The sequence below is a fragment of the Cavia porcellus genome, unplaced genomic scaffold (assembly GCF_034190915.1).
Source record: "Cavia porcellus strain 051 isolate PalLab524CR breed Dunkin Hartley unplaced genomic scaffold, mCavPor4.1 scaffold_34, whole genome shotgun sequence".
NCBI classification, from domain to species: Eukaryota; Metazoa; Chordata; class Mammalia; order Rodentia; family Caviidae; genus Cavia; species Cavia porcellus.
In genome coordinates this window covers 6136395-6162907 of record NW_026947517.1, presented here as the reverse complement: position 1 = coordinate 6162907, position 26513 = coordinate 6136395, and the positions used below count along the sequence as shown (strand labels likewise).

General features: G+C 37.1%; 1 protein-coding gene across 1 annotated transcript; it reads right to left on the bottom strand.

Moving 5' to 3' along the window:
* Positions 1-8526: 8526 nt before the first annotated feature.
* On the bottom strand, positions 8527-25427 carry LOC134474642 (zinc finger protein 709-like). The gene is made up of 4 exons (XM_063243150.1): positions 25291-25427; positions 13628-13754; positions 13370-13430; positions 8527-11918 (listed from the first exon to the last, which is right to left on the bottom strand). The coding sequence occupies exons 1-4, from the start codon at positions 25291-25293 to the stop codon at positions 10679-10681; spliced, it is 1431 nt and encodes a 476-aa protein (XP_063099220.1). The 5' UTR covers positions 25294-25427; the 3' UTR covers positions 8527-10678.
* Positions 25428-26513: the final 1086 nt, after the last annotated feature.

Below are 26513 nucleotides of genomic sequence, written 5' to 3'. Positions count from 1 at the left end.
TGTTTTCTAGCATTTTAACTTGTTGTTTTTAAGGAGGACATAGATTTGTTTCACAACAAAAAGAAAGGTGATATCACAGAGGAAGGCCAAACTGTGGATGCCAGTGCATGACCTCACTTCCTTGGCGATAGGTCCAAACAGAACTCTGAAGGCTCAGGTCACCAGGCACCTCGGTCTGGTGACAGTTGGTCTTTACAGACAGTTGGCTCAAGACAGTGAACAGGGAGCAGATTACGGTGCTTTCCCAGGACACAAGACCCCAGCCTCAGGATCCCGCATAGGTAGACCACCAGGAAATGGCTGAAAAAATGGTTCACTCATCCCAGAGCCTTCAGGATGATTGTGGGCAAATGCCAAATGACAAGGGCATTAAAGGACAGGGCTCACTGTCCTCAGCCTTCTGGCCCCCAGAGGCAGGAGAGAGACCAGGACAGGTGTTACTAGACTCAGCCACATACCACTCAGACTCACTGAGTCCAGCAGAGTAACATTAAGGCCTGACCACCACTGTGAATCCCCCTACACAATTCCTGCCCTAAGTCAAGTGTGACTGGGTCTGACATGCCCTGAGGGCAGATCCTCATGGGCTGGTGCAGGTCCGGGGGTATGCAGGCCTGGGCCACTGTCAGGTTCCCACCCAAGACCGGGCTGGCAGAGCAGAAGGGCAGCAGCCCTGTTTAATTCACAGTCTCCAGATTTCTCTTCTGTCTTCCTGGGTAGAATTATGGGACAGAGCTGTCTGTCTTACAGAAATATAATATTATCTGTGTTCACAAAGAAAAACTAGTGTTGTCTCAGAGCCTCAGAGCCTCTGGCTTCCTGCCAGAAGCTGTGCTCTGTCTCAGCAGAGTGGCATATAGGACACCAGTCTAGAGGCGGTCACAAAGCTATGTGTTCCATGGCCTTGCAGCAGACTCTGGGAACCACAACAGGTGCTGGCTCAGGCACAAAGTGTGTGTACAGAAAGGACTATAGAGACTCTCAGATGACAGAGAGTATCTTCGGGTCAGTGCTACACTGTACTTAACTGTCAGCATTTGCATGAAATTCTAGCCAGGGTTACTGACCCTCTGATTATTCATGGAAATTTTAAAAATATTTTCTAAGGAAAGTAGAAAAAGAAACAGTTATGTACAGCTATGTTTCACTGCAGTACACTGACAGCTCTGAACCCAGCAGACAATGTCATGAGGCTGGTGATATGCACATCACCACCTCAGTAAGGCCAAAGTTTCTACAAATGCTGGAGGTAAAATAGGGAAATACTTTAACAACAAAAACCGTTGAAATAAAATATCCTGAATATGCACTTAATATACCAAATATAAACTAGGCCTGGTGGCTCTTGTGTGGAGCCCAGTACTTGAGACACTAAGGAATGAGAATTGTTTGAGACCACTCTGGGTTATAATGTGACCTCAAAGCCAGCCTGAACTTCATAGCAACATGCATCCTCAAAAAGATAAATACATCAAATCTAATGAATGTAATAGTGTACTAGTGATGGCCTTGTGACTTTAGCATGACTATCATATTTATACTGACCTGTAGTCTACTGGAAAACCTAAGTCACAGCCGACTTCACAATAAAATATCATATCATTTATCAAATGCAGTACACTAGTGAGTATTTGTTGTTCGTCATTGGTATTTGGTGGTGATGGAACTGTGCTTGCTGCTGCTCTCCACAGAAAAATGACTATTGCTGCAGTAATAGGAACCTTCATGAATCACTGCAATATGTCCTTAGCTCTTTGGGGAAGAGACCCACTAAAGGAAGCTCTGCACTAATGAGAATTATTAATTTTAGTCTTCTGAATACTTTAAAAATTGAATTTAGTAGTAGTTGAACTACTTAGCTACATTTCCACAAAGAAGATTAAATATTTCCTTTTCTCCTGTAGTCTCCTGAATGTTCTTTAGATCTTATGGTGATTAGTTCTCTCTGCAATGAAATGATGTCCCTATTTGCATTTCTTTATTGTGCAAAAATGTTCAATAGTTCTTCAAGTATTTCTTGGCAATTTGTACATATTCTGAAAAACGTGCATTCCTTTCACGTTCCTATTGGTTTTACATGTTAGCTGTCAGGGATTAATAGGCAAAATTTCTCTCATTCTGTAGTTTATTTCTTCATCCTTTTGGTTTGACTTTTTTGTGGCTTCTATGTTTATGCAGGAGGATTAAAATCTTACAAAGTCCTTTTTGCTTGTTTTGTCACCCTATCTTATTTTCTACACAAAACAGCAGCAATAGTATTAAAAAAAGGTTTTTTAATGCCTCTACATTCAGAACACAGAATGTCTGGCTCTTTCATGTTTCATTATGTTTTAGTCCAATAGAGGCATATTTGAGACTGCTGCACAAATTACCAAAAAAGTACACTTCCGGAATAAAAGAAAAATCACAATTTGCAGTCGTGATTCTTTTACCCTATCGTACATTTATATTCTTGACCTGAATGTACTTGTTTCCTTAAACTTCAAATGCAGGCATAAAAACAACTCTTTCATACTCTGCTAAACCATCTAGCAATTGACTCCCAAAGTCAGCTTTAAAGCCATTATCATCCCATCTCATTCTCTCCTGATGCTTGAACTAAAGAAATCATCTTTAGCCTAATCTTTATAGGTAACTCCTTACCAATGCAATTATTTAAATACAAAATGATCAAAAATTGCATAATTTTGTTAGTTTTTATAAAATAACAAGAAATATAAAAGTGAAAATTCTACTGTATTCAATACAAGAATGAATGGGTTAAATTGACAACTGCCCAAATGATGCTCATGATGGTCACTGCAAAAACAAATGTGTTTCACAAATGATTCTCCGGAATAACTGCTACATGGCCAACCAATAAAAGGACAACTACTGATGTGCAATTGTATTAAAAAATGTTGATGCTGGAGAAGAAAAGGAGGAGATCTAAAGCATTAAGCAACATCTGCAGAACTTGAAGATATATTTTGAGACAAGGTCACTCTAATTGTGTGGGTTAGACTCAACTTCCTCTTCCACTAGTTTAAGCCTGCTGAGGTCCTAGGATTACAAGCATGCATCAACAGGACCAGCAAGATTTACTTTCATGGTAAAATGAGAAAGTGCATGTACTCAGGATATATGTCTTATAGATTCAGTATTCTATTATTAGCTGTAATACAAACTCCAAATATTCCCATTAATGCTAAGCAGAAATATGCTGCAGGGGGTCTGGCCACATGCTGTAGTGCATAGAGGCTGACAATGTACTTCACAGTGTATTTTACTTTGTGAAGTATATCGGGTTCTTCAGGTACAAAATAGATATAGTTTTAGTGGTGATTACATAAGAGGTGAGTAATTTATTTTCCCAAGGATAATTGAGACTTGGGCAAGCTATCTTCACTGGGTTAGGGGTATTTAATGCAGTGTTCACTTGTGTCTTCATGACACCACTCTTTTTAACAACATAATTCCTAAGCAGATTTTGTATTCAACAACACTGCATTAAACATGTTACAAATTACATGAATGTTAAAATGGAAGTGAAAACCACAGGCCACAGGAAACCAACTGGGACTCATGGCCCACTGTATGTGTTTAATCAGTACACACCACAAACATCATGCACTGGTCCTTATAAATAAAGTGATATGCCATTGTATAAATTCACAATTCAGTAAAACAGAACACAATCTGAATCTTAATTTAGCAAATTTACTTTTTCCTGTGTTGACAGCTCAAAATTTAGGTTTCCCTTCATGCCATTACTTCCGTATTTTAGGAAAAAACAGTAATAATTGCAAAATATATAATGCATTCACAGCATCAAGGAATAAAATAAAGGCATTTGCATGATACATCCAATAACAACATTTTCCCCCAAAACAACCCATATTTAAGAACAATTGATTTCAAAGTATGGTTACTCATAAATCACGCCAAATTTTATAATTTCTGGAGATATTGATATATATATTGTGATGTGCTATTGGAGACAAGTTATGATTCTCTCAGTATGGCACAATCAGAAATTCACAGTAGTATGGTTTACATTTGGTACATGTGGGGAAACTTTACTAGCAAATAAAGATGTAATATGAACATAACAAGTAAAATTCTGATGGTTAGAAAAACAAAGGTTTACTTAAATGACAAATATTGGCTCCACTGAGAAACAAAATCAGGCAACATAATTTACATGGTATGATATCCAGTGATGTTAGGAAATCAGCAGATGTCTTGTCACAACTTGGAAAACTTAACATTCATTAATGTACAAGTTATGTGAAAAGAACACAACTTTGTCAAAAACACATACTCCAAGCCTCTACAAATGCATATCTTAATGCCAAATATTGCCTCAATTTCAGGAACATTATTTATGAAAGAGAAAATGAAGCATGTGCATCAAAAGATTAAAACAACGCCATGTTAAAATTACAATTCCCAAAAAATTAGGGACTAGACTAATATCACTCTGAACAATGAATAATAGTATTGCTCAATTTTATATCATAATGCTACAGAATTAGTATTGGGTTTCTTAGTGTCACTTCTTCAGAGTATCTGTTCATTACATTATGCATTATATTATTTGTTTAAATAAATAGGTTAGAAATTCTTCCGATGTGTGAATCTCTATGTGTATATCTATCCTTTCTGTGTTATGGGGGAAAACGGATCAAAATAAGACAACAAAACAAATTCCTAGAAAATCATGATATGAAAGAGACATATAAGACCACAATATTAGGTGATATACACTACTTGCTATGCTTTCTCTTGTTATTTTCAATAGAATTGTCTACATCATCAGGGACTATACAAGTAAGCATAACATTATAAAGCTATTTTTATAAAAATGCAACTTTGAAGATGTTGTAGGATGTGAAAGCAATTAATAATCAAACCTGATGTAGAACCCGTGGTTTCCTGCCAAGACCAGCAAGTCAAGCCAATAATGATCAGAAGGGATGAAGAAGGCCACTACATACTGCTTAGGGGAAAACTCCAAGAGGAAGAGAAAACTATCTTAAATTTACATGCACCAAACTCCAGAGCACCCAATTATACAAAACAAGTACTAACAAAAATGAAAAATCAAATTAGAAGTAACACAATTCTAACAGGAGATCTTAACACACCACTGACACCAATGGACAGATCAACAAGACAGAAAATGAACAAAGAAATGAAAGAACTGAATCGCACCTGTGAATAAATGGACTTAATAGACATATACAGAGTATTCTACCCAACAACAACAGAATACACATTCTTCTCAGTATTACATGGGTCATTCTCTAAAATAGACCATGTGTTAATTCAGAGAGCATATTTAAATAAATGCTAAAGGGTTGAAAGTATCCCTTGCATGCTACCAGACGATACCACTATGAAATTAGAAATTAATGATAAAAGATACTGCAAAAATCCCACAAACACATGGAAACAGAATAACACTCTTGAGGAATCAGTGAGTCACAGAGGAAATTAAAGAAGAAATTAAACAATACCTACAAACAAATGGAAACACAAATACAACGTACCACAATCTGTGTGATGCAATGAAATCTGTCCTCTGAGGAAAATTTATTGCATGAGTTCCCACATTAGGAAAACAGAATGAATACAAATAAATAACCTGATGTTATACCTCAAACATCTAGAAAGAGAAGAGCAAGTCAAGCCCAAAGCCAAAAGAAAAGAAGAAATTATAAAAATCAGAGCAGAAATCAATGCAATAGAGACTAAAAAAACAATCCAAAAAATCAATGAATCAAAGACCTGTTTCTTTGAAAGAATAAATAAAATTGAAAAGCCCCTAGCCTACCTCATTTAAAAAATGGAAGAAAAAGTTCAAATGCAAGTTATAAGGAATAAAAGAGGTGAAATTACTACAGACCCTATTGAAATACAGAAGATCATCAACACCTATTTCGAAAACTTCTACTCTCAAAGTTTTATAACACAGAGGAAATAGACGGATTCCTAAAGCATATGAAGTACCACAGCTAGGTCATGAAGATGTAAAACTACTGAATAACCCAAATTCTATTAATGAAATTGAAAACATAATAAAATCATTACCTACAAAGAAGAGCCCAGGCCCAGACGGATTCACTGAAGAATTCTACAAGAAATATTCTAAAGAAGACCTAATGCCAACACTCTGCAAACTCTTCAGTGAAATGGAAAGGGAAGCAATCCTTCATAAATTGTTCCTAGAAGCAAATATTACTCTAGTACAAAAACCAGAGGAGGACTCAACTGAGAAAGAGAACTACAGACCAATCTGCATAATGAAGGAGGATGCAAAAATCCTCATTAAAATTTTGGCAAATAGGATGCAGCAAATCAACAAGATCATATATCATGATGAAGGGGGATTCATCCCAGGCATGCAGAGATTGTTTAATATATGTAAATCAATAAATGTAATACACCATATCAATAGAGCCAAAAGTTATAATCACACGATCATTCCTATAGATACAGAAAAGGCTTTTGATAAGGTCCAACATTCATTTATGATAAGAGCCTTGCAGAAAATTGGAATAGATGGTCCTTACCTCAATATAATTAAGGCTGGCAATGACAAAACAACAGCCAGTACCATACTAAATGGTCAAAAATTGAAGGCCTTTACTTTAAAATCAGGCATAAGACAAGTATGTCCCTTATCACAGCTCCTATTTAATATACTACTGGAAATACTGGGCAGAGCAATTAGACAAGAGAGAAATAAAAGGCTTAAATATAAGAAAAGAAGAAGTTAAATTATCATTATTTGCAGATGACATGATACTTTATATAGAAGATCCCCGAAGCTCTATTGAAAGACTCCTAGATATAATAAATTCAGTAATGTAGCTGGATAGAATCAATACTCAAAAATCAATAGCATTCCTATACACTAACAACAAAGTCACAGAGACAGAAATAAGAGAGGCCACACCCTTCACATTAGCAACCAAAGAAATGAAATATTTAGGAATTACTCTCACGAAAGAAGTGAAAGACCTATACAGGGAAAATTATAACACACTGAAAAATGAAATTGAAGATGATCTCAGAAAATGGAAAGACATCCCTTGCTCATGGATAGGAAGAATAAATATTGTGAAAATGGCCATTCTACAAAAACTTTTATATAGATGCAATGCAATCCCGATAAAAATACCATCAACATACCTCATAGAACTTGAGAAATCATCCCTAAAATTCATCTGGGATGAGAAGAAACCTAGAATAGCAAGGACAGTTAGAGGCAGCAAAAGCAAGGCAGGAGGTACCACAATCTCTGACTTGAAGTTATACTACAAAACAACTGTAGTACAATCAACATGGTATTAAGTGCAATGGTTTTACCCTGGGTTTTTTGATTTTAGTATCAGTGATAGTATGAATAGCTATTCTGAAGAAAATAACACATCATAAAAGCTAGTGCTGATTTAATATCATCTTCTTTGGAACTCCCATCAAGCTGTTGTACATGTTACCACTGGTTTTAACATGTTGTATCTTAATATATTTTACTGTATGTGATAGTATAAATAAAATTTTTCACAGGCAAAGAGATAATATAGAAATCGTTGTCCATTTTCTGTTAACTGGCTCTAAATACCCTGTAATTCTTTCATTCTCTTGAATGGCTTCACACTGTCTTGATATGATTGATTCTATAGTATATGACATTACACTCAAACAATTCAAGGAAAGAGGCACTATGGTGACTACTATTATGTTAGATTATCTGGTGGTGAAACAAAATGCTTTAATTGTGCAGTTCTGACCTGTGTTGTTCTATGACAATGTCTCTTTTATCTCTATCTCCACCGTTTTAAAAAATTATTCTGTTTTCTTATTTTTTTTTCAATTAAAATAAAACTAAATTAAAAAGTAGCGGGATATATTATAGTACCTTTTTTGTTTTCCTGTTAACCTGATTTTAACCCCAGTATTGCTCTCCCCATCTTTTTCTGCCTGAGATTACTATATTCTATTTTGTTTGATAGTATCAAGTTTGAGGGTATAGGCAACCACTTTGTAGGCAATAAGATTTACTATGATGCCCATTATGGTTTGACTATTATCTTCTTTTGAAATCATGTAAGGTCTCCAGTGTAGATTTTATTGGTCTTGTTCTGTACTGTTTTGATCAATTCTATTATACCTGATGATATAGCAACTTTTAAAAAAAATAGCAAGAGGCACAATGGTAACCATTTTTGATCACCTGATATTCTATTTTTGCATCAAGTACTATGGCCATCCTTATGTTCTAACCAACTCTTTTTTTTTTAACTAACTTGAGGTTTTATTCTCTTCAAAAAAAAGTAATAAGTACTATGGGAGTAAAAAAAAAAACCCAAAAGTGTAAATGTAATTGTGAAGAAGAGAGGAAAGGAAGGTAGTCTAAGAGATATAATTGCCTGTTTGAGTGTGTAGGAAGGAAAACCATATTACTGAGCTTTGTTGGTTCATTGAATGCAACTGTCTGGAATCTCGCTGTAGGAATGTTCACTTTATATGCTTTAATTTTATAATTTGGACAACTGTTTCTAAGAAGACAATATGTAACCTATTAACTAGTGATTTCTTACTGTATTTTTTTCTTGAAATTCTGTATGATTTGTACTCTATTACTGCTTTGTTTTTTATGTTCTTTTTTTTCTCTTTAAGTAAAAAAAATTAAACCTGGAATTTGTATCTTTTATTTATTTTTTGGTACTGGGGATCAAACTGATTACCTAACACTTGCCAGGCAGGGGCTTAAGCCACTGAGCTAAATCCCCAGCCCCCCAATATATATCTTTCACATATTATCATCTTCAGAGTAGTGGCCTATGCTCTTGGACTTGATACCAGCAAGCATACCAAATGTGAATAAAATCAGTCAAGGCCAAATAATATTCAAACAAACCTGCTTCCAATAAGATCAGTCATAGTAAGACAATGTAAGTAATATAGGGTTTCAGTTTTAGTTAATAGGAAATTAAGGACAGTTACCATCATGGTATAACCTGCTATTTTTGGGTTACCTCTCTGTGCCCTCAAATCCAATGTGAGTAGACAGACCAGAACAAAATATAATCAAACTAAACAGAGCAACAGAACTACTGTAGCTTTTAAATCCTGATACACTTTAACAATGTCCTCTGCCTTCTTTTTTTAGGCAATTCCTCACCTTTCTCCTTCTCAGGATACTATTATTCACTGTTCAGAGTGATATTAGTTTAGTCTCTTATGTTCAGTTTCAGCATACATAAAAATAAAGACATCTACTATGAAGAGAATGAGACACATTATGGTAATCATTATCAACTTCCCCAACATCAGTCTTGAAGTTCAAAAAAGCCTGCATCATCCTATAATTATTTGATTAGTTCTATAATGTTCAGTATATATTCAATGCTTCTCAAGATGGGAACAGCTATTTGGAAGAAAACTAGAGACATTAAGATAGAAAATGAACATCTCAGTGGACTTGCTTTGAAACCTGTTTCCTTAACTTGTTTCCTTATGAACTGTTCTGTTTTGTCATGTTTAACTTTACCATCTTTAAGATAAAAAACAAGTTTGTAGAACAGATAAGCATATTAATAAGTTTTTTTGGATCACTGAGGTAAATTGTTCGCAGTGTCATTATTTGAATATCACTTTGTATGCTTTAATTTTGTAACTTGAACAATTACCTCTAAAATAACAATATGTAATTAATCAACTAGTGATTTCTTATTGTTTATTTTTCAGAAATTCTGTATTATTTCTACACTTTTTGGTTTTTTTCTTTAAATAAAAATTCACAAAAATATGAAAATTAAGTTTTAAAGACAAAATGTTAAGTACATAGACACTATCCATACTTGAAAGTAAAAAGCCCATTTCAGTTCACCATGTTTAATTACAAGATGCCATGTTGAAGCACAAAGACACGTTAAAAAATCTAAAGAGGTATAAGTGATTAACTGAAACCCATACAAAATGTGTACTTGAGTAGAGCTCCACTTCAGATTTGTCATTTCTGGAAAATTCTTGAAGAAATATTGACATCAAACTTCTGTATTGATTATTTCTTCAGGTCTACTTGGAATTTTTAAAATAAACTTATATCTAAACTATCTGAAGAGTGCTGCTTTTTCTATGTATTTAACAACAAACATGGATTGCCATATGTTCCACACTGTTAATACACATAGGATCCAGTGAGCTCTTTCAGATATGTAACAATGATCATGTGTGATGAGAGTATTCCCATAACACATAGGATTTATCTCTTGTGTGAGTTTCTTCATGTATTTCACTTACAATTTGGATGCTGAAAGTGTCTCCACTTGCTTACGTAGCCAGTGATTAATCCTAGTGTGAATTGTTTCATGTGTTTTGCAATGACTGTATGTGGTAAAAGCTTTGCCACATTGTTATATGCATAGGGTTTCTCGACCAGTTTGGAGTCATTGATGTATTTTACAAAATCCATGTGTGGTGAAAGCTTTCCCACATTCTTCACATAAACAGGGTTTCTCAACAGTGTAAATTTTTTTCATGTATTGGACAATGAGCATTTCTGCTGAAACCTTTCCCACATTCCTTAGATATATAAGTTTCCTGCCCAGTGTGAAGTTTTTCATGCATTATGCAATATGTAATTGTAGTCAAAAAATTCTCATGATGCTTATATACACTGGTTTTATCTTGAATATGAACTTTCATGTTGCTTACAATGTCCATGTCGGGTAAAAGCTTTCCCACATTCCTTACATACATATGGTTTCTCACCAGTGTGAATTCTTTCATGTTCCTTACACTGTCCATGTGTGTTAAAATCTTTTCCACATTGCTTACATACATAAGGTTTCTCTCCAGTGTGAATTCTTTCATGTCGCTTACAATGTCCATGTTGGGTAAAAGCTTTCCCACATTGCTTACATACATATGGTTTCTCGCCAGTGTGAATTCTTTCATGTGCCTTACACTGTCCATGTGTGTTAAAATCTTTCCCACATTGCTTACATACATAGGGTTTCTCTCCAGTGTGAATTCTTTCATGATTCTTACAACCTCCCCGTCTGTTAAAAGCTTTCCCACATTGCTTACATACATAAGGTTTCTCTCCAGTGTGAATTCTTTCATGTTGCTTACAATGTCCATGTGTGTTAAAAGCTTTCCCACATTGCTTATATACATATGGTCTCTCTCCAGTGTGAATTCTTTCATGTTGCATACAATGTCCAGAATTGGTAAAACCTTTTCCACACTGCTTACATACATAGGGTTTCTCTCCAGTGTGAATTCTTTCATGATTCTTACAACCTCCCCGTCTGTTAAAAGCTTTCCCACATTGCTTACATACATAAGGTTTCTCTCCAGTGTGAATTCTTTCATGTCGCTTACAATGTCCATGTCGGGTAAAAGCTTTCCCACATTGCTTACATACATAGGGTTTCTCTCCAATGTGAATTCTTTCATGTCGCTTACAATGTCCATGTCGGGTAAAAGCTTTCCCACATTGCTTACATACATAGGGTTTCTCCCCAGTGTGAATTCTTTCGTCTATTTTACAACTTGCCTGTGTGTTCAAAGCTTTGCCACATTGCTTACATACATAGGGTTTCTCTCCAGTGTGAATTCTTTCATGTTTCTTAAAATATCCCCTTGTGTTAAAAGCTTTCCCACATTGCTTACATACATATGGTCTCTCTCCAGTGTGAATTATGTCATGTTGCTTACAATGTCCAGATTTGGTGAACTGTTTTCCACATTGCTGACATACATAGGATTTCTCTCCACTGCAATATTTTTCATGGATCTGAATATTGTGGTGTGTTTCTGCTTCTTTCACATTCACATTACCTTCTGCAGTACAAGGGAATAATTCTTTACACTGATTCCAAGATGTATGTCCATAGGATTTCCCTAGCTTGTCATTTCTGTAAAAAAAAATCACATATCGGCTTGATAACCATATTACTAAGTTTTTATGGCAGAGTTGAACAAAACTGTTTGCAGTCTCGCTGTTTATCCCCACTTCATAAGTTTCACTTTTGTATTTCATTAACTATTTCTATGAGTAGCATATGTAATCATTGTCTAGATTTCTTACTGTTTGTTTTCACTTTGAAAGTGGTATCATTTCTACTTATTTTGGTTTTTTTAGTCTTTTCTCACATTAAATAAAAAAAAGAAACACACAGTGAAATGGGTCTCAGTTTTATGACTGCATTAATGTCAAGTTCTGTTTTTAATGCCTTCTAAGAAATTCTGACCGTGAAGTAACAAAATGGCCTTGTAAGACATGTTGAAAACAACCATTCCCAAAAGACTGGTACACATTTGGAAATCTTAAAATGTGGTACCTTTTGAAATGCAGAATCTTTACCTTCACTTTGGGCATGGGTACATATGTGTATCACATACAGATCATTCTGATATGTTTCCCCATCACAATCTCCCTTCTGTCCTTAGCCTGCAGTTCCCTTTTCCATATGGTCAGTCTTACTTTTCTCTATTAACTCTTTCATTTCATTCCACAATTTATATTTTGGTTTCTCATCTAAAATGTACCCTGTGAACTTTTAGGTTTTATAGCTGAGCTATTTCACCGAATTGATGGGAGAAAGAACCACCTATTTCTTATGACAAATGACAATATATTATTTATTTTTTGACATTATATAAGACATTTTTTTCTTTTCCATGCTGGGAATGAACAACAGCTATTAGCATAAAATCTATAGCTTTTAAAATGTGTTTTAAGTGATTTTCACTGATCATTAAGCTGTGAAGTTTGAACTTGAATTTGCCATTCTGCAAAAGCTGATTCCTAGTGTGCTAGGTTTACAAGAATGCACCCTCCAGAGAGTCTATTAACATTTTCCTTCTCCACAAATCCAGTGATAGATAGCTAAGCTTCTTCAAGTCCTGATCTATTATACCTTGATCTGCTTTGTAAATGAGTAAGCATGTACCAGTATTTTATGTGCACCTTGAATTTTTAAAAATATATCCAGGACAAGTATGAGGGGATCAATTTCTAGAGACAACTGCACACTGATATTCAGAATGAGTGCACTTAACATTCTACCAGCCTTCTAAGAATTTTAGTCAGAATGGCTGATTTTATGAGCATGGCTTGGAAACACAAGAACTCCATTTTATTTCAAATTCTATTGCAATCTTAGTAATGTTTAGATGATGAATGTGTTGTATTCACATGTATATATGGGTAGAAAAACTGAAGGGAGAATGTTATAACTCCTTATACATCTTCGGAGAATATTACTGACAATAAATTGAATGGTGCCTCATTTCTTTGGCGGTATTTTTCTGCTAACTCACTAATTACTCAGGAACATTCCTTCTCCTTATGAGTGCGAATTACCTTAAGGATCTCCAGTAAATTTTGCATTCTTTTTCAGGTTCCTGGATATTCCCAAGTCCTCCTGAATTGTAGACATAGAAATACCAGTGCTCATTAGAATAATACATACAAATTAATAGATTTTGTTTAGAGTTACGATAATGTGTCCAGGTCTGAGTTATTTTTAAAAATATTTTCACATTGTGTTTAATGAAACAGCACTGATGAGCGACATACAACATTCTGACAGCATGAGTGACAAAAGTATTTTGTCCTTACCTATTGCAGTCATGTTCCTAAAGGTTTCGCCCATCACATCTCTGTAGAGGTTCTTTTGGGATGGACTTAGCAAAGTCCACTCCTCATTGCTGAAGTTCACAACCACATCCTCAAAGGTCACCACCTCCTAAAGGACCACACATATATTTCTCACATGAAGGTTGAGACACCAAGTTTGGCATATCTTAAATTCTCTCCTACAAATCTCAATCAAAAGCAAAGTGTGGTGGTATATATCTATAATGCCAGCACTCAAAAGGCTTAGGCAGGATGGTTTCAGTGAGTTCAGGGCAATTCTAGGCTCCATAGGGTACTCAAATCCAGCTGATATACATATAAAAGCTTGTCTCAATAAAACAAAACAAAAATAAACAAATGCAACCAAACAAAACAGCTGAATGAAGACTGATGTCTTCAAATTTAAATCTATGTCTTGGTCATAAATTTTGTGTATATACACATTTTTGAAGACAGCAAATTTGATGATAGATTGCAATGCACTGCTATTGTAACAGTGAAATAGGAGCACTGATTCTTGTGCTGAGTCACTGCAAGATTCCCTGTGTACTGTCTCTAATGCAGAGCTCACAGTGAGAAGCCTGCAGGACCAGCATCCACAAAGCACAGAGACAGATAAATATCCCATCAATCAACTGGGAAGCCAAGCAAGCACCTCCATTCCCTGGTAAGTGGTGGCAGTGTGGCAGACTGTGGCCCATCCAGGGGGCAAACCAGCTGCAGCTCCTGAGATCCATGCCATGCTGTAATTTAGACACTTGGAAGGCAAGCAAGCAACACTTCTCCCTGGTAAGCAGTGGCGGTCTGGCAGAATGTGGCCCTTCCAGGGGAGAACCAGCAGCAGCTCCTGAGATCCACGCCATGTGGGAACTTAGGATGCTGTGAAACCAAACAACCAGCTGTCTCCCTACTAAGCAATAGTAAACCTACTGACGCAGGGCCTAGAATCAAACATCCCACTTCCCTACCCCTCTTCTCCTGTCACCCCCTGTTAGCAAATGGGGAACAGAAATCTGAGTGTCTCCTGGGAAGCAGAACATAAAAAATAAGGGGAACTTCCTTCTACTATCTCTTTGAAGGCAAATATTTTTATTACTGTTTTACTCTATTCTGATTAATGGTATTGCTCTATTAAAAATTCTGTTTTGATAAGTACTATAATGTTCTGTATTTCATCTCATTTTGATATATGTGTTTGAAAGAACAACTATTATAAAGATAATAAAATATACTGTGATACGTATTACTGTTATCGCAGTAACCTGTTGTGAAGTTGTGTACCAGTTTCACTGTATGATCTTAGTTGGCCTTATTCTGCCTTGTTCTGTTTTATTTTACCACTTTCAAAATTTGAAAAAAGGAAAAAAAATCTCATCAATCACTTTGATAGGCTGCAGATAATGTCTCTTCAAATCTCATTTAGGCCAGTGAGTACTTTGTTCTTAATGTACTTCAGCAGCATTTTGAAACATGAATTTGGCTTCATAGAACAAAACATAAATAACCTCCAATATGGTATACAAATAATAACTCAAATGTTAGTGGAAATGCTGTTTTTAAAAAATAAGTATATAAAATGGAACCAGGCCGAAGCTGTAATTTATAGCTCACTGTCACCAAGCAACACTTGCAATTCAGGTATAAGAAATATATCTTGTGAGGCTGGTGAAGGACTTCTTCCTTGAATTTGGGACTATCCTAAGTTACAGAGCTGTCTAAAGTAGATAAACCCTGACTGAGACACCCCACAGACAAAGTGAAACTTGAAAAGAGACCGCATAAGACACCTTTAGTTTGTTTTTAAAAATTATAGCCATACAATATGGGAAAATTCCAACAATATTCAACACTTTATGAGAAACAATGTAGATATCTTCCACACAACAAAGAGAAACTTGGGTATTTAGCTCAGTGGCATGAACACCTGCCTGGAAAGCATAGGTCATGAGTTTGATCCTTGGTACAAAAAAAATGCACATTTTACCTTCATGACACTGGGGGCATAATTAGACATAATTCAAATTAGATCTCAAGTATGGAACACAAAATTCATGGGTTGACAAGGATGTGAAATACTGATTGTTGCCAGAGCTGGTGTTGATCACCTCCAGGAAGCAATCAGAAACCAACTTTAACTTTACACTTACTCTAAGAACTACCTGAATTTCAGTGAAGACCCTCTCTGTTGTATGTCCTGCTATTGGCTTCCTGAATTCTGTCAGTCACTTGCACATTCTTTCCACACTCCTCTGATCCATCCTCAGCAGGAAACCCTTCATGCCTAACTATTGATATCACTGCAAAATTTCTGTTTAGAGCTTCTCCTTTACACCACTTTATAAATTCCATTGCAGAGCATTTCCATATTTAAACTGTCTATGAACAACCAAGACACTAAATCAGCTCTTAATTCAGAGATGACACACCTATTCCTTTCCATTCAGAAGGATATCACGTGTATATGTGCATGCAAATGCCTGAATTTCAGCATTTTTCGATGAGAATTTAACAGGTAGCCCTTTCTGGAATTTGTCCTCCACAAATTTTTACCCTTTCCTTGATAACACTTTCATATTTGCTTCATTTTTCTCAGACTTCAAAACTCTATGGCTGTGCTCACAAACCTAGTCTGTGAGCAAGGGTGCCACCTAAATAATTAAGTATGTTCAGAAATTATTTTGCACTGATCTGTATAATACACAGGAGTTCATGAGTTGTTTGGGAAGCCTTTTTCCACTGAGGCACACTACTACACATCTCTGAATTCTCAGGACCTTTGCGACTACCTGTCATGAGGATGGAAATATGAGAACATACTATAAATTGAGGAGATCACTATAAATACAAAAAAGCCCATGTTTAAGTTGAACCATTGTGGTAATGAGACCCTGAATTGCAGACATTAATAAACTTTGGACATTCCAGATCTTCTATTCTGAGGATAGAGAGCAGAGACCTAGCTCATTACTGCTCTACAAGCTACCAAAAGCATCATAGTCAGGGTCTTCTCAAGCTCCTTCCAATGCCTAAGATTGTGGAGTTTCTAGGCCAGCAGTGAATTCCAAAGATGATACTTGAGTCTGCTGCTGTAATAGTGAAGCCAGGGTTCTGGGGACCCCAAATCACCCTTGCCAACAGCAAGAGGCAAAAGGGAGAGTGAATGACCCATGGCCAATGCTGGAGGACCTCAGGAGCTGAAGCTAACTAAATACCTGAGGTTCCAGAAACAGGAATTACTTCTACATACTTGTAACTGGTTTCACCAAATCCACCCTAACTCTGGGCTCCCATCCACAACCTCATCATTCCATGGCTCCAGGATCTCTAAGGTTCTTTGCTAATCAGGCCACAGGACATCGAAAGTACTAAATGAGATGCAGCAAGTGTTTTGCTACCAGTATCGTACTCAGAAAAGGTAAATCATGCTGAGATACCAGAAGAGACAAAAGTCACAGCCAGCAATGGCCTGAAAATTGGACAGTTCATATAGCCTGTGTCTTCATCACTGATTGACTCCTGCTCTACTGCTCTCCTTCTGAGTCAAGAATCAACAGGGAAAGAAACCCCTCCCTGCAAGAGAGGATCTCAAATTATAGACTGTAGTGCAGAGACTTCAGGAGCTGCCGTTCTTCTACAGTGGTGATCTCAGCTTGACCAGAGGAGTGTTTGTACTGAAGAGCATTACCTCAGGCTTTTAATTTTCAAATCCATTCTATTTCAGTGAAAAAAGAACACAACAACTAAAATTAAATTTAAAAACATGTCAATCAGGGGGCAACACTGGTATATACACTGCACACTGTAATCCCCAGATCATTCACCCACAGCACAAGACATCTCTAATCAATTATCCAAACAGTACTGTTACAGGCACCTGAGTTATTTAAATAGTATTGGCATAAGGCAGGGCTAGGTCCTCCAAGGAGTCCATGCAGGAGACGAGACACTGTGCAACTATGGGGAAGACTGACACCTCATGCTATGGGCCAAGTCTCAAGACAAATGATAAGCAAATTCATCCATATCCTAAAGACTGATATTCTAAATAGTCCCATAGCACTCTGAGGAGGTCAGGAGTCACCATTCAAAGAAAAGTATGCTTATCCTAAGGACTGACATTTTAAATATTTCCTATCATCCTGATGAAGTCAGGAGTCACCCTCCCAAAGCCCTAAGGGAAAAGTCACTGCTTCCTAAGAATGCCTGCTTTCTATGTGACTCCCTTTCCCTCTTTTTCCCAATTTAAGCAACTTTACATGAACTTATAATCTTATTGGCTACCATAGCTCTGTCCCATCTTATGCCCATCTGGATTATAAGTTCCGATTTTTCCCCACCTTAAACTCATCTCACCACATGATTTTACTCTATAAAGGTCCCCAGAAGGACAATGTTTGGCATCATGCTCAGGACCCCTTCTCTCTCTCAGGTAGCTTTCTTTCTCTCAATAAGTATATTGTGCTCTTAATTTCTGTTGTTCCTAAAATTTATTCTTTGACTTTAGAGAACACAAACTCATACCAAACATATTAAACCAGGAGATTCATTACTCTATAGGAATATCATTATAAATTTTTCTCTTTCCTGAAGTCAGATAAATCAGTAGTAGTTTGTATTCTACAATGTTGATCTCACCTTTCCAGGGATGCTTGCACTGAAGGGCTTTATCACTGACTTTAAGTGCTACTTTTGTTTTCTGAAAATGAAATGATCTGTAATTTTGGTTATGGTATCTAAAATGCATTAAGGAAATGACTAACAGTATTTCTTATGAAGGGTTTACTACCAGCCATAGAGGAAGACAGGTGGCAAAACTTCATTGTTTTGATTTCTTCCTTGAAACTGAAGGATGACTTGAAAGAGTTTTGCCCTAGAAACAATTATAGAACCTCATGGTGGTGGTTCAAGGTGGAAGAAGGCAAAATCAGGGATGCTTACTCATATGGCCACTTCCTCTTTTCTCCTTGATTACAACTTCCTCTTTCTTTCTCAGGGCCCTAAAGAAAATTCCCATCAGTCCTTGCATCACATCAATGTCCCCTCCAAGCACCACATCCACTCAAAAGTCACATATACCTCTGTTGTACTCTAGAAAAAGAGCTTCATTATTTTTGTATCATAGCAATACCTGTAACTTGGCCTTACTGTATATGTGTTTTTCCCTTCCCCCTCTGGATGACCTAATTAATATGTTAATCAATGTTCTCCTGTGTAAAGAATTGTAAATACCTAATTGATATGTTAACCATTGTTGCTCTCTACAAATAACACATGTGATGCTAAGATAACGTAACAGAAATTGTTAATCACTGCTAGACTTCTAGTCTCTGCTGAGGAAAACAGGATTTCTTATTATCTAAACTTGCTTGTTTACAGGAAAACTTGTTACCCGAATCTTGCTCTTCCCATGAAATGTAATGCACCTATGTTTCTGTTTTGTAGTGCACGACACCCCATCCCCCTCCTTGCATTTTGTGACCAGCAGCTGTTTGTTGATGTACAAGATAAAGCCCTGACTAATTCCTGTCAGGTGTCCAGTCTCCAAATTTGCTCCCGGAGACACCTTGCCAGGTCTGGCCTAAAATAAAACCTTTGCTCCCTAAATTTTAATTTCTTGCTTCCTTGGATTTTATTCCGGGGTCTGAGTTATCACAACCACAAAACCCCATAGTTAGTCCAGGGAGAGGGGAGTCAAACCCTTGGTGGTTGTGGGCTCCTCTCCACATTGTTTAAATAAAAGGCCACTTTTACGTTTCTTATATTCTGCTTCTCTATTGTGCTAATTTACCTCCTCAGTAACCTCAGTAATCTAACCCACTTTAAACCTATCTCACTGTTGTAACTTAGTTCAAACCGATGTGCCCCCTTCCTGTTCTATATGCGCCATTTCAATAGAGATTAAAATTCCATCTCCAGTAAAGACTTAAGTTTCAGCTCCTTATAAATTCCCCTCCCCTCCCCATTCTTAGGTTAAGTCTCCATTTCCCATAAAAGCTTTAAGTTTCAGTTTCTTGTAATCCCCCCCTTCAGCCTATCTGCAATACAATGTACTGGCCCTAAGAAATATTTAACTACAAGAAAGTTATCAAACTGGGTCAAAGTTCACAACATTCCTGTGGTTTTCAGCTTTAAAATACAACCTTTTTAGCTATAAGGCACACAATCTACAAATTGGCTCCCTGAGATTGCGTCACCTAAAATGGCCTAAAATAAAGTATTTGTTCCCCAAATTTTAATTTCTTGCTTCCTTGCATTTTATGCTGGGGTCCGAGCTATCGCACTCACCACATGATTTTATTGTATAAAATCAGAGTCCTTTGCTACTGGCTCAGAATCCCTCCTGTTTCTCTTAGACAGAAACTTTCTGATATTATTTTTGGTGTAGTAAAGAAGAGAATATAAATTCAAAATGGCCTTTATTCTAAGACCATGGAGAGAACCCCATGACCACTGGGGGTCTGGCTTTCTTTTCTGGAAGTGTGTGGGCAGCATACATATAGTTTTTGACTTGGGCGCTGCTTAAAGTTGGCATTGCTGATATGCAAGTACCTGATTGAGATGCTTTTCTGGCCACAGGTAGGTTGAATAGGGGAGAGGAAAGTGACTTCAAGGTAAAAGTCCTCTGGTTCCACCTCCCACTTCCAAACTATCCTATTTAGAGCAAAAGACTTTCACTTTCTTTCTCTCAATATATGTATTCCGCCTTTCAACTCTGTTGTTCCTAAAATTCATTCTTGCATTTTAGAGAACACAAACTCATACCAGACAGAGAAGTTCAGGAATTTCATTCCACTATATCATGGTATGGTTGCCTCTATTTCTAACTAACTCAGCTGCCTGTAAATTTAAGAATTGTTTATCAATTTGATTTGGAGTAACTGTAGCAAATAAAATGTTCTTAATGAATATAGGGAAATATATCATTAAATTGAAAAAATGATTATCACAGTTTTTCCACCTAGCACCAGCCAACATTTTCAACTTTCAATTATGTGGGAAAACAAAAAATAAAGACAACTCAGAAAATAGCAATCCTATAATGGACAGTATATCATTCACTGTGATTGCCATGTTATCTGCAGGTATTTCATAGACGACAAAAGAAACATTGAGCCTATTAAATACCAAGTATCCATTTCAATAAATGTGCTCACAGCACTGCATCGTTGACAACTGTGATTTTTTTTTCTGTATGAGGGATTGAACTCATGACCTTGTGCTCTCCAGGCAGCTCCTTGTATACCTCCGCTCAATCCCCAGACCCAACAACTTTAGATAGTAAATATGACTATTAACAATGTTTAATTTGCCATTGACATATTTAGTTATAAATTTTGTAAACTTCCATTTTCACAAATGAAATTATTTTCTTTCCTTGCGGCTTAAATTACTTTTTTTTTTTTTTTTAGGTACCAGGGATCAAAGCTACAACCTAACACTTTCCAGGCAGGCGATTCTGCCTCCTGAGCTAAATCCCTGGCCTGTATTAATGAATATTTCAGTTTATTCATTCAAATAGAACTGTGATTTTAGCAAAGGATGTCAAGGTAGACAGAAATTGATATACAATCAGAGAGGAACTGGAACCTCAAATAGTCAATGCAAAATACTAAATACAACAATCAGTGCTACAGGCACAGCTGAAGAAAGCCCGACCTGAATGTGAAGATGCAGTGACTAGGTCTACATGCTCCTGAAGAGAAAAACAACAGCTTGAAATGTACTACAGTTACCACCACCCCCTCCAGGAAGTCCTGATAGGCATCAATTACCATACTCAATGACCAGAACAACTGGACTATTGTTCGCACAAAGTGCCTTGGCTCTTTCCACATACCTTTTCTGGCTGACTTATTCCTTGTTGAATAACATTAGTTAAGCAGCTATAAGCTTATAGATTGATTGTAGTCTGAGATGCACACTGTACCCACATTGTGACTTTCCTGTATAAATGACCCCTGACAATAGGTCTAAACACCGAAGACCACTCCAGATAATTCAGGGCTATTCTTCTCTCTTTTTTTCTAAGAAAATTTTTGAAATTTTTTTGGTTTATGACTTCATTTCTCAGTGTTGTGAGTCATTAAACTTGATGCATTTGATATCAAACAGGGCAGGATTATATTTCTCTTATCTCAATTTAAATATGAAATGTCTGCTAAAGGCATTGTTCCAAAGCCAGAATTTCAAGCTGCTTGTTTGCCCTGAGTTTAAAATTTCAATGAGCTTTTAGAATTCCTCAGTCTAATGAACTGCAAATGTATTGGAGGAAGGAGGTCACTGTTGTCCTGTAGCACAATAGGTGCCATTCCTAAGTATGTGTTTGTCACTGCCTCCTGGATGCCACTACATGGCCTTCTTTCCTCTGCAGCATCATTCAATAATTCCCATTTTACATAAGTCAAATTTCACTCAGCTCTATTATTGTTTGTTTTCAATAGTCTTTCTGTCTAACTGGTTGGTTTTTTTTCATTTTACTTTTTGATTTAAAGACATAGTCTCACTTTGGAGTTCTGGGCAGCCTTGCACTCACTATGTAGGTTAGGCTGTCTTTGAATACATGGCCATTCTCCTGTTTCAGCTTCTTCATTGCTGTGGAAAAGAGGTGGGCATTATAGCACATGGCATTTGTCTTTTTCTCTTCTCCTTTTCACTACTATTCTTTCACTCCAGGGGCACTGTCATTTAATCCTGAGGTTTGCTTGTGTCAGTAAGGTTTCTGCAGCTCAAGGTGATTTTGTGAACAATAATATAGGAAGCCAAGCAACCCAATTGAGAAATGTGGAATTTCATTATCTGGGCTCAGCACCACTTACATACAGAAACCCTAACCCCATTTCAGGATCTAAACAAGAGGCTCTGAACTGGAAAGTTAGAGATGTTTTAAAGATAGAATCACAAGAAGATCCTGTTGGAAATCATTTAGCTAGAATCCTATAATTTTTGAATGACAACTCTATTCAGCTTCTTTTGTTGAGTAGGATAATTTTTTTTCTTTGGGTACAGCTCATTTTGCTTTTCTCCTGGGACTTATACTCTCAGTGATTTTCCATTTTTCTGAGTGAAATACAAGGGCACTAGTTAAATGCAAAGCTCAAGATGGCATCTATTAAGCCAACCTACAACACAGCTAAGTTACAAGTCTCAATATTTTTTAGGGTAAAAACACACATATCTATAATCCCATACTCAAGATGCTGAGATAGGAGTGCTGCTTTGAGGTTAGGGCAATTCTGTGCTCCATAAAGTGTTCAAATCTAGCTCATATACATAGAGAAAACTTGTCTCAATAAAACAAAACTAAACTAAACAAATAAAACCAAACAAAACAGCTGAATGGAGACTGATTTCTTCAAATCTTAATTCCACATCTTGGGGATTAATTTTTGTATATACACATTTTTTGAGACAGCAAATTTAATGCTATATTGCAATTCACAGCTAATCCAACAGCCAAATAGGAGCACTGATTCTTATGCTGAGTCACTGCAAGAGTCCCTGTGCACTGTCTCTAAAGCAGAGCTCATAGTAAAAGTCTGCAGGACCAGCATCCATAAACACAGAGGCAGACAAATATCTCATGAATCACTTTGATGCACTAACAATGATATCTCTTCAAATCTCATTTAGGCCACTGAGTCCTTTGTTCTTAATATACTTAAGCAGCATTTTGATATTTAAATTTGGATTCATAGAACAAAACATAAATAACATCAAATATGATACATAAATAATCTCAAATGTTCATGGAAAACTGCTGTATGTAAAAAATGTATAAACAAAGAAACCAGGTACAAGTTTCAAATTATAGCTCAGTGTCACCAAGTGATCACCAAGTGATCACTCTCCATTCAGATATAAGAAATATATCTTGGGAGGCTGATGCAGGAGATCTTCCTAGAGTTTGGGGCTAGCCTAAGTTACAGAGCTGTCTGAAATATAGAAACCCTGACTGAGACACCTCAAAGACAATGTGAAACTTGAAAAGTGACTGCATAGGACACCTTTGGTTTGCTTTAAAAATTATATCCATACAATATAGAAAAATTCCATAATATTCAACATTTTCTGAGGAACAATGTTTATATCATACATAGTATACAGAAAACACTTTCAGAGCTGGGTATTTAACTCAGCAGCATGAACACCTTCCTAACAAGCTTGAGATCATGAGTTCGATCCCTGTTAAAAAAAAATTCAAATTTCACCTTCATGACACTGAGTCATAATTAAAGATAATCAAAACTAGATCTCAAGTGAAGAACACAGAATTCATGGGTTGACAAGGATGTGGAATACTGATTCTTACCAGAGCTGGTGTTATTCACCTCAAGGAAGAAACCATAAGCCAACTTTAACTTCATGCTTACCCTAAGAACTACCTGACTTTCAGGGAAGACCCTCTCTGTTGTACGTCCTGCTATTGGCACACTGTGCCCTGCTAGTCACTTCCACATCCTTTCCAAGCTTGTCTGATCCACCCTAAGCAGAAAAGCATTCATGCCTTAACTACTGATTTCCCTGCACAATTTCAATTTAGGACATCTCTTTACATGAATTAGTAAAGTCCATTACAGAGCATTTCCATATTTAAACAATGTATATGATCAACCAAGCTATTAAATCACCTCTTAATTCAGATATGACACCCATATTCCTTTCCATTCAGAAGGATATCACGTGTATATATATGTTCATGCAAATGACTAAATTTAGGCATTTTTCAAGGAGAATTTAACAGGCAGCCCTTTCTGGAATTTGTCCTTAGTAAACACACTTTTCCCTGCCCTTGATGACAAATTTATATCTGCTTCATTTTTCTCAAAATTTAAACCTCTACGGATGTTCTCCCAAAGATCGTCTATGAGCACATGTGTCACATCAAGTATGTTTAGAAATTCTTTGCATTGTTCTGTATAATACAAAGCAGTTCATCCGGTGTTTGGGAAGCCTTACTCCACTGAGGCACATCACTACACATCTTTGAATTCTCAGAACCTTTGCCTCCACCTTTAATGAGCATGGAAATATGAGAACATAGTAAAAATTTAGACCATCACAAAATACATAAATGCATAAGTTTAAGGAGAGCAGCTGTGGCTATGAGGTCCCGCAGCACAGACATTTATAAACTTCTGGCTTTCAGATCTGTTGCTGACAGGAATGAGAGCAGACACGTAGCTTATTACAGCTGCACCCAGCTTGAAAACACTTAGGAATCAGGGTTTCCTCATGCCCTGTCCTGGGCCAGACTGTTGGAGGAGAAAGGGCAGCAGGCGATTTCAAAAATGGCATTGTGGCCTGGTGATACCACAGTGGCGACAACATTCTAGGGACCCAGAAATATCCTGACCCCAGCGAGAGGTAAAAGTGACACAGAATGACTCCCTGCTAGCACTAGAGCACCTCAGGGTCTGAGGCTAACAACACAGGCTCTACACAGAACAGCTGCTTCTCACTACTGGTTTTTTTTTTTTTTTTTGGTCTTTTTACTTTTTATCAGTAACGGGGATCAAACTCATGACTGCCTGCTTTCAAGGCAGGTGCTTATGCTGCTGAACTAAACCCTCAAACCCTTCTCACCACTTCTAACTGGTCTCAAACGGATTCCACCCCATTTCAATGCTCCCATCCCATATCATCACCATTGCGTAATTTGGAGGTCACCCAGGTTTTCTCTAAGCAGTCCACGGAGAACAGAAGCAAAAAACAGTTGTCTAGCAAACATCTAGTACTCCCTTATTGGCCTTGGCCTTGCAATTGACGCCATGACACCGGAAGAGACAGCCTTTATTGGCCCTCCTGATTGGATACTTCTTACAGCCCGCCTCTTCATCACTGATTGGCTCCTGCTAAAAATTAACAAACCTATGAAATTGAAGCTTCCCTACATGAATGCCCCTGCTCTTTAACCAAGAGGAAATAACTTGTTCAAAAAGGTCCATTTCTGATGACCCATTCTCAATCCCTGCCTATATGCCACTCCCTGCTACTTTCACTTTTCACTTACTCAGGTCCTCTGTAGCAGCGGACTTCTAGGAACTGCCGATTCTGCTTCCACTGGAAAAACGTTCTGAATGCTTATATTCCAAGCCCCAAGTTTGGGCGCCAGGTGCCAGGTGCCAGGTGCCGCGGCCAGCGCGGGGAAGGAGTCAGGTGAGAGACTGAAGACACAGGGAGACCAGTTGCTCAGGAGGCAAAAGGCGATTTATTGAAAGACTACAGAGTTTTTATAATGTTTCAAAACAAAGAGCAGTACAAGTCACTTCAGGACACTTTCTTGTGCACACAGCAAAGGTAAACATGTTCCTGGGCCCGTGAGGAACTTCTATGTTGTGCAACCCAGGAGGTAAACATGTTCTTGGGTCCATGAGAAACTTCTATTTTTTATGTTATGAAGCTATTCCCAGGTTAATATCAGCGCGATGCTTTGTCTAGAAGGTTGAAGTCACTGCAGGATGAGGAACTGGTTGAGGTCCAGCTTCAGTGTGTGGTTTCCCACACCGGTTCACTGCGGGACCCCTGGCTGCTGCTCCCAAAGTATCCCCCTTATTTCTTAGACTAAGCCTCGCATGGCAATTTCATTAGCAGTTGATTCTAACTTAAAAGGTTTCAAGTCCAAACGCACATTTCTCATTTGCCCAACAACAGTTCTCACAAAATATGGAAAAATTGTTATCATGACAATAAATGCTAGAGCTCCAATACCAGCTGGAATGATAAAATGCGAAATGCCTGTGAGGCTTGGGAAATGGCTGGTTAATGCGTTGAATATTTGCTCAGTTTCTTTTGCTAGGTCAACTTTTATTGCTGGTGCATTCGTTATATCTTGGATAGTCTTATGCAGCTTAAGCAAATCTAGAGAAGT

Coding starts and splice junctions, on each gene's coding strand:
- LOC134474642 (XM_063243150.1), bottom strand. Junction 13,431..13,627: donor TAGGAACATGACTGCAATAG/GTAAGGACAAAA, acceptor TCTACAATTCAG/GAGGACTTGGGAATATCCAG. Junction 11,919..13,369: donor ATTTACTGGAGATCCTTAAG/GTAATTCGCACT, acceptor TTTTTTTTACAG/AAATGACAAGCTAGGGAAAT.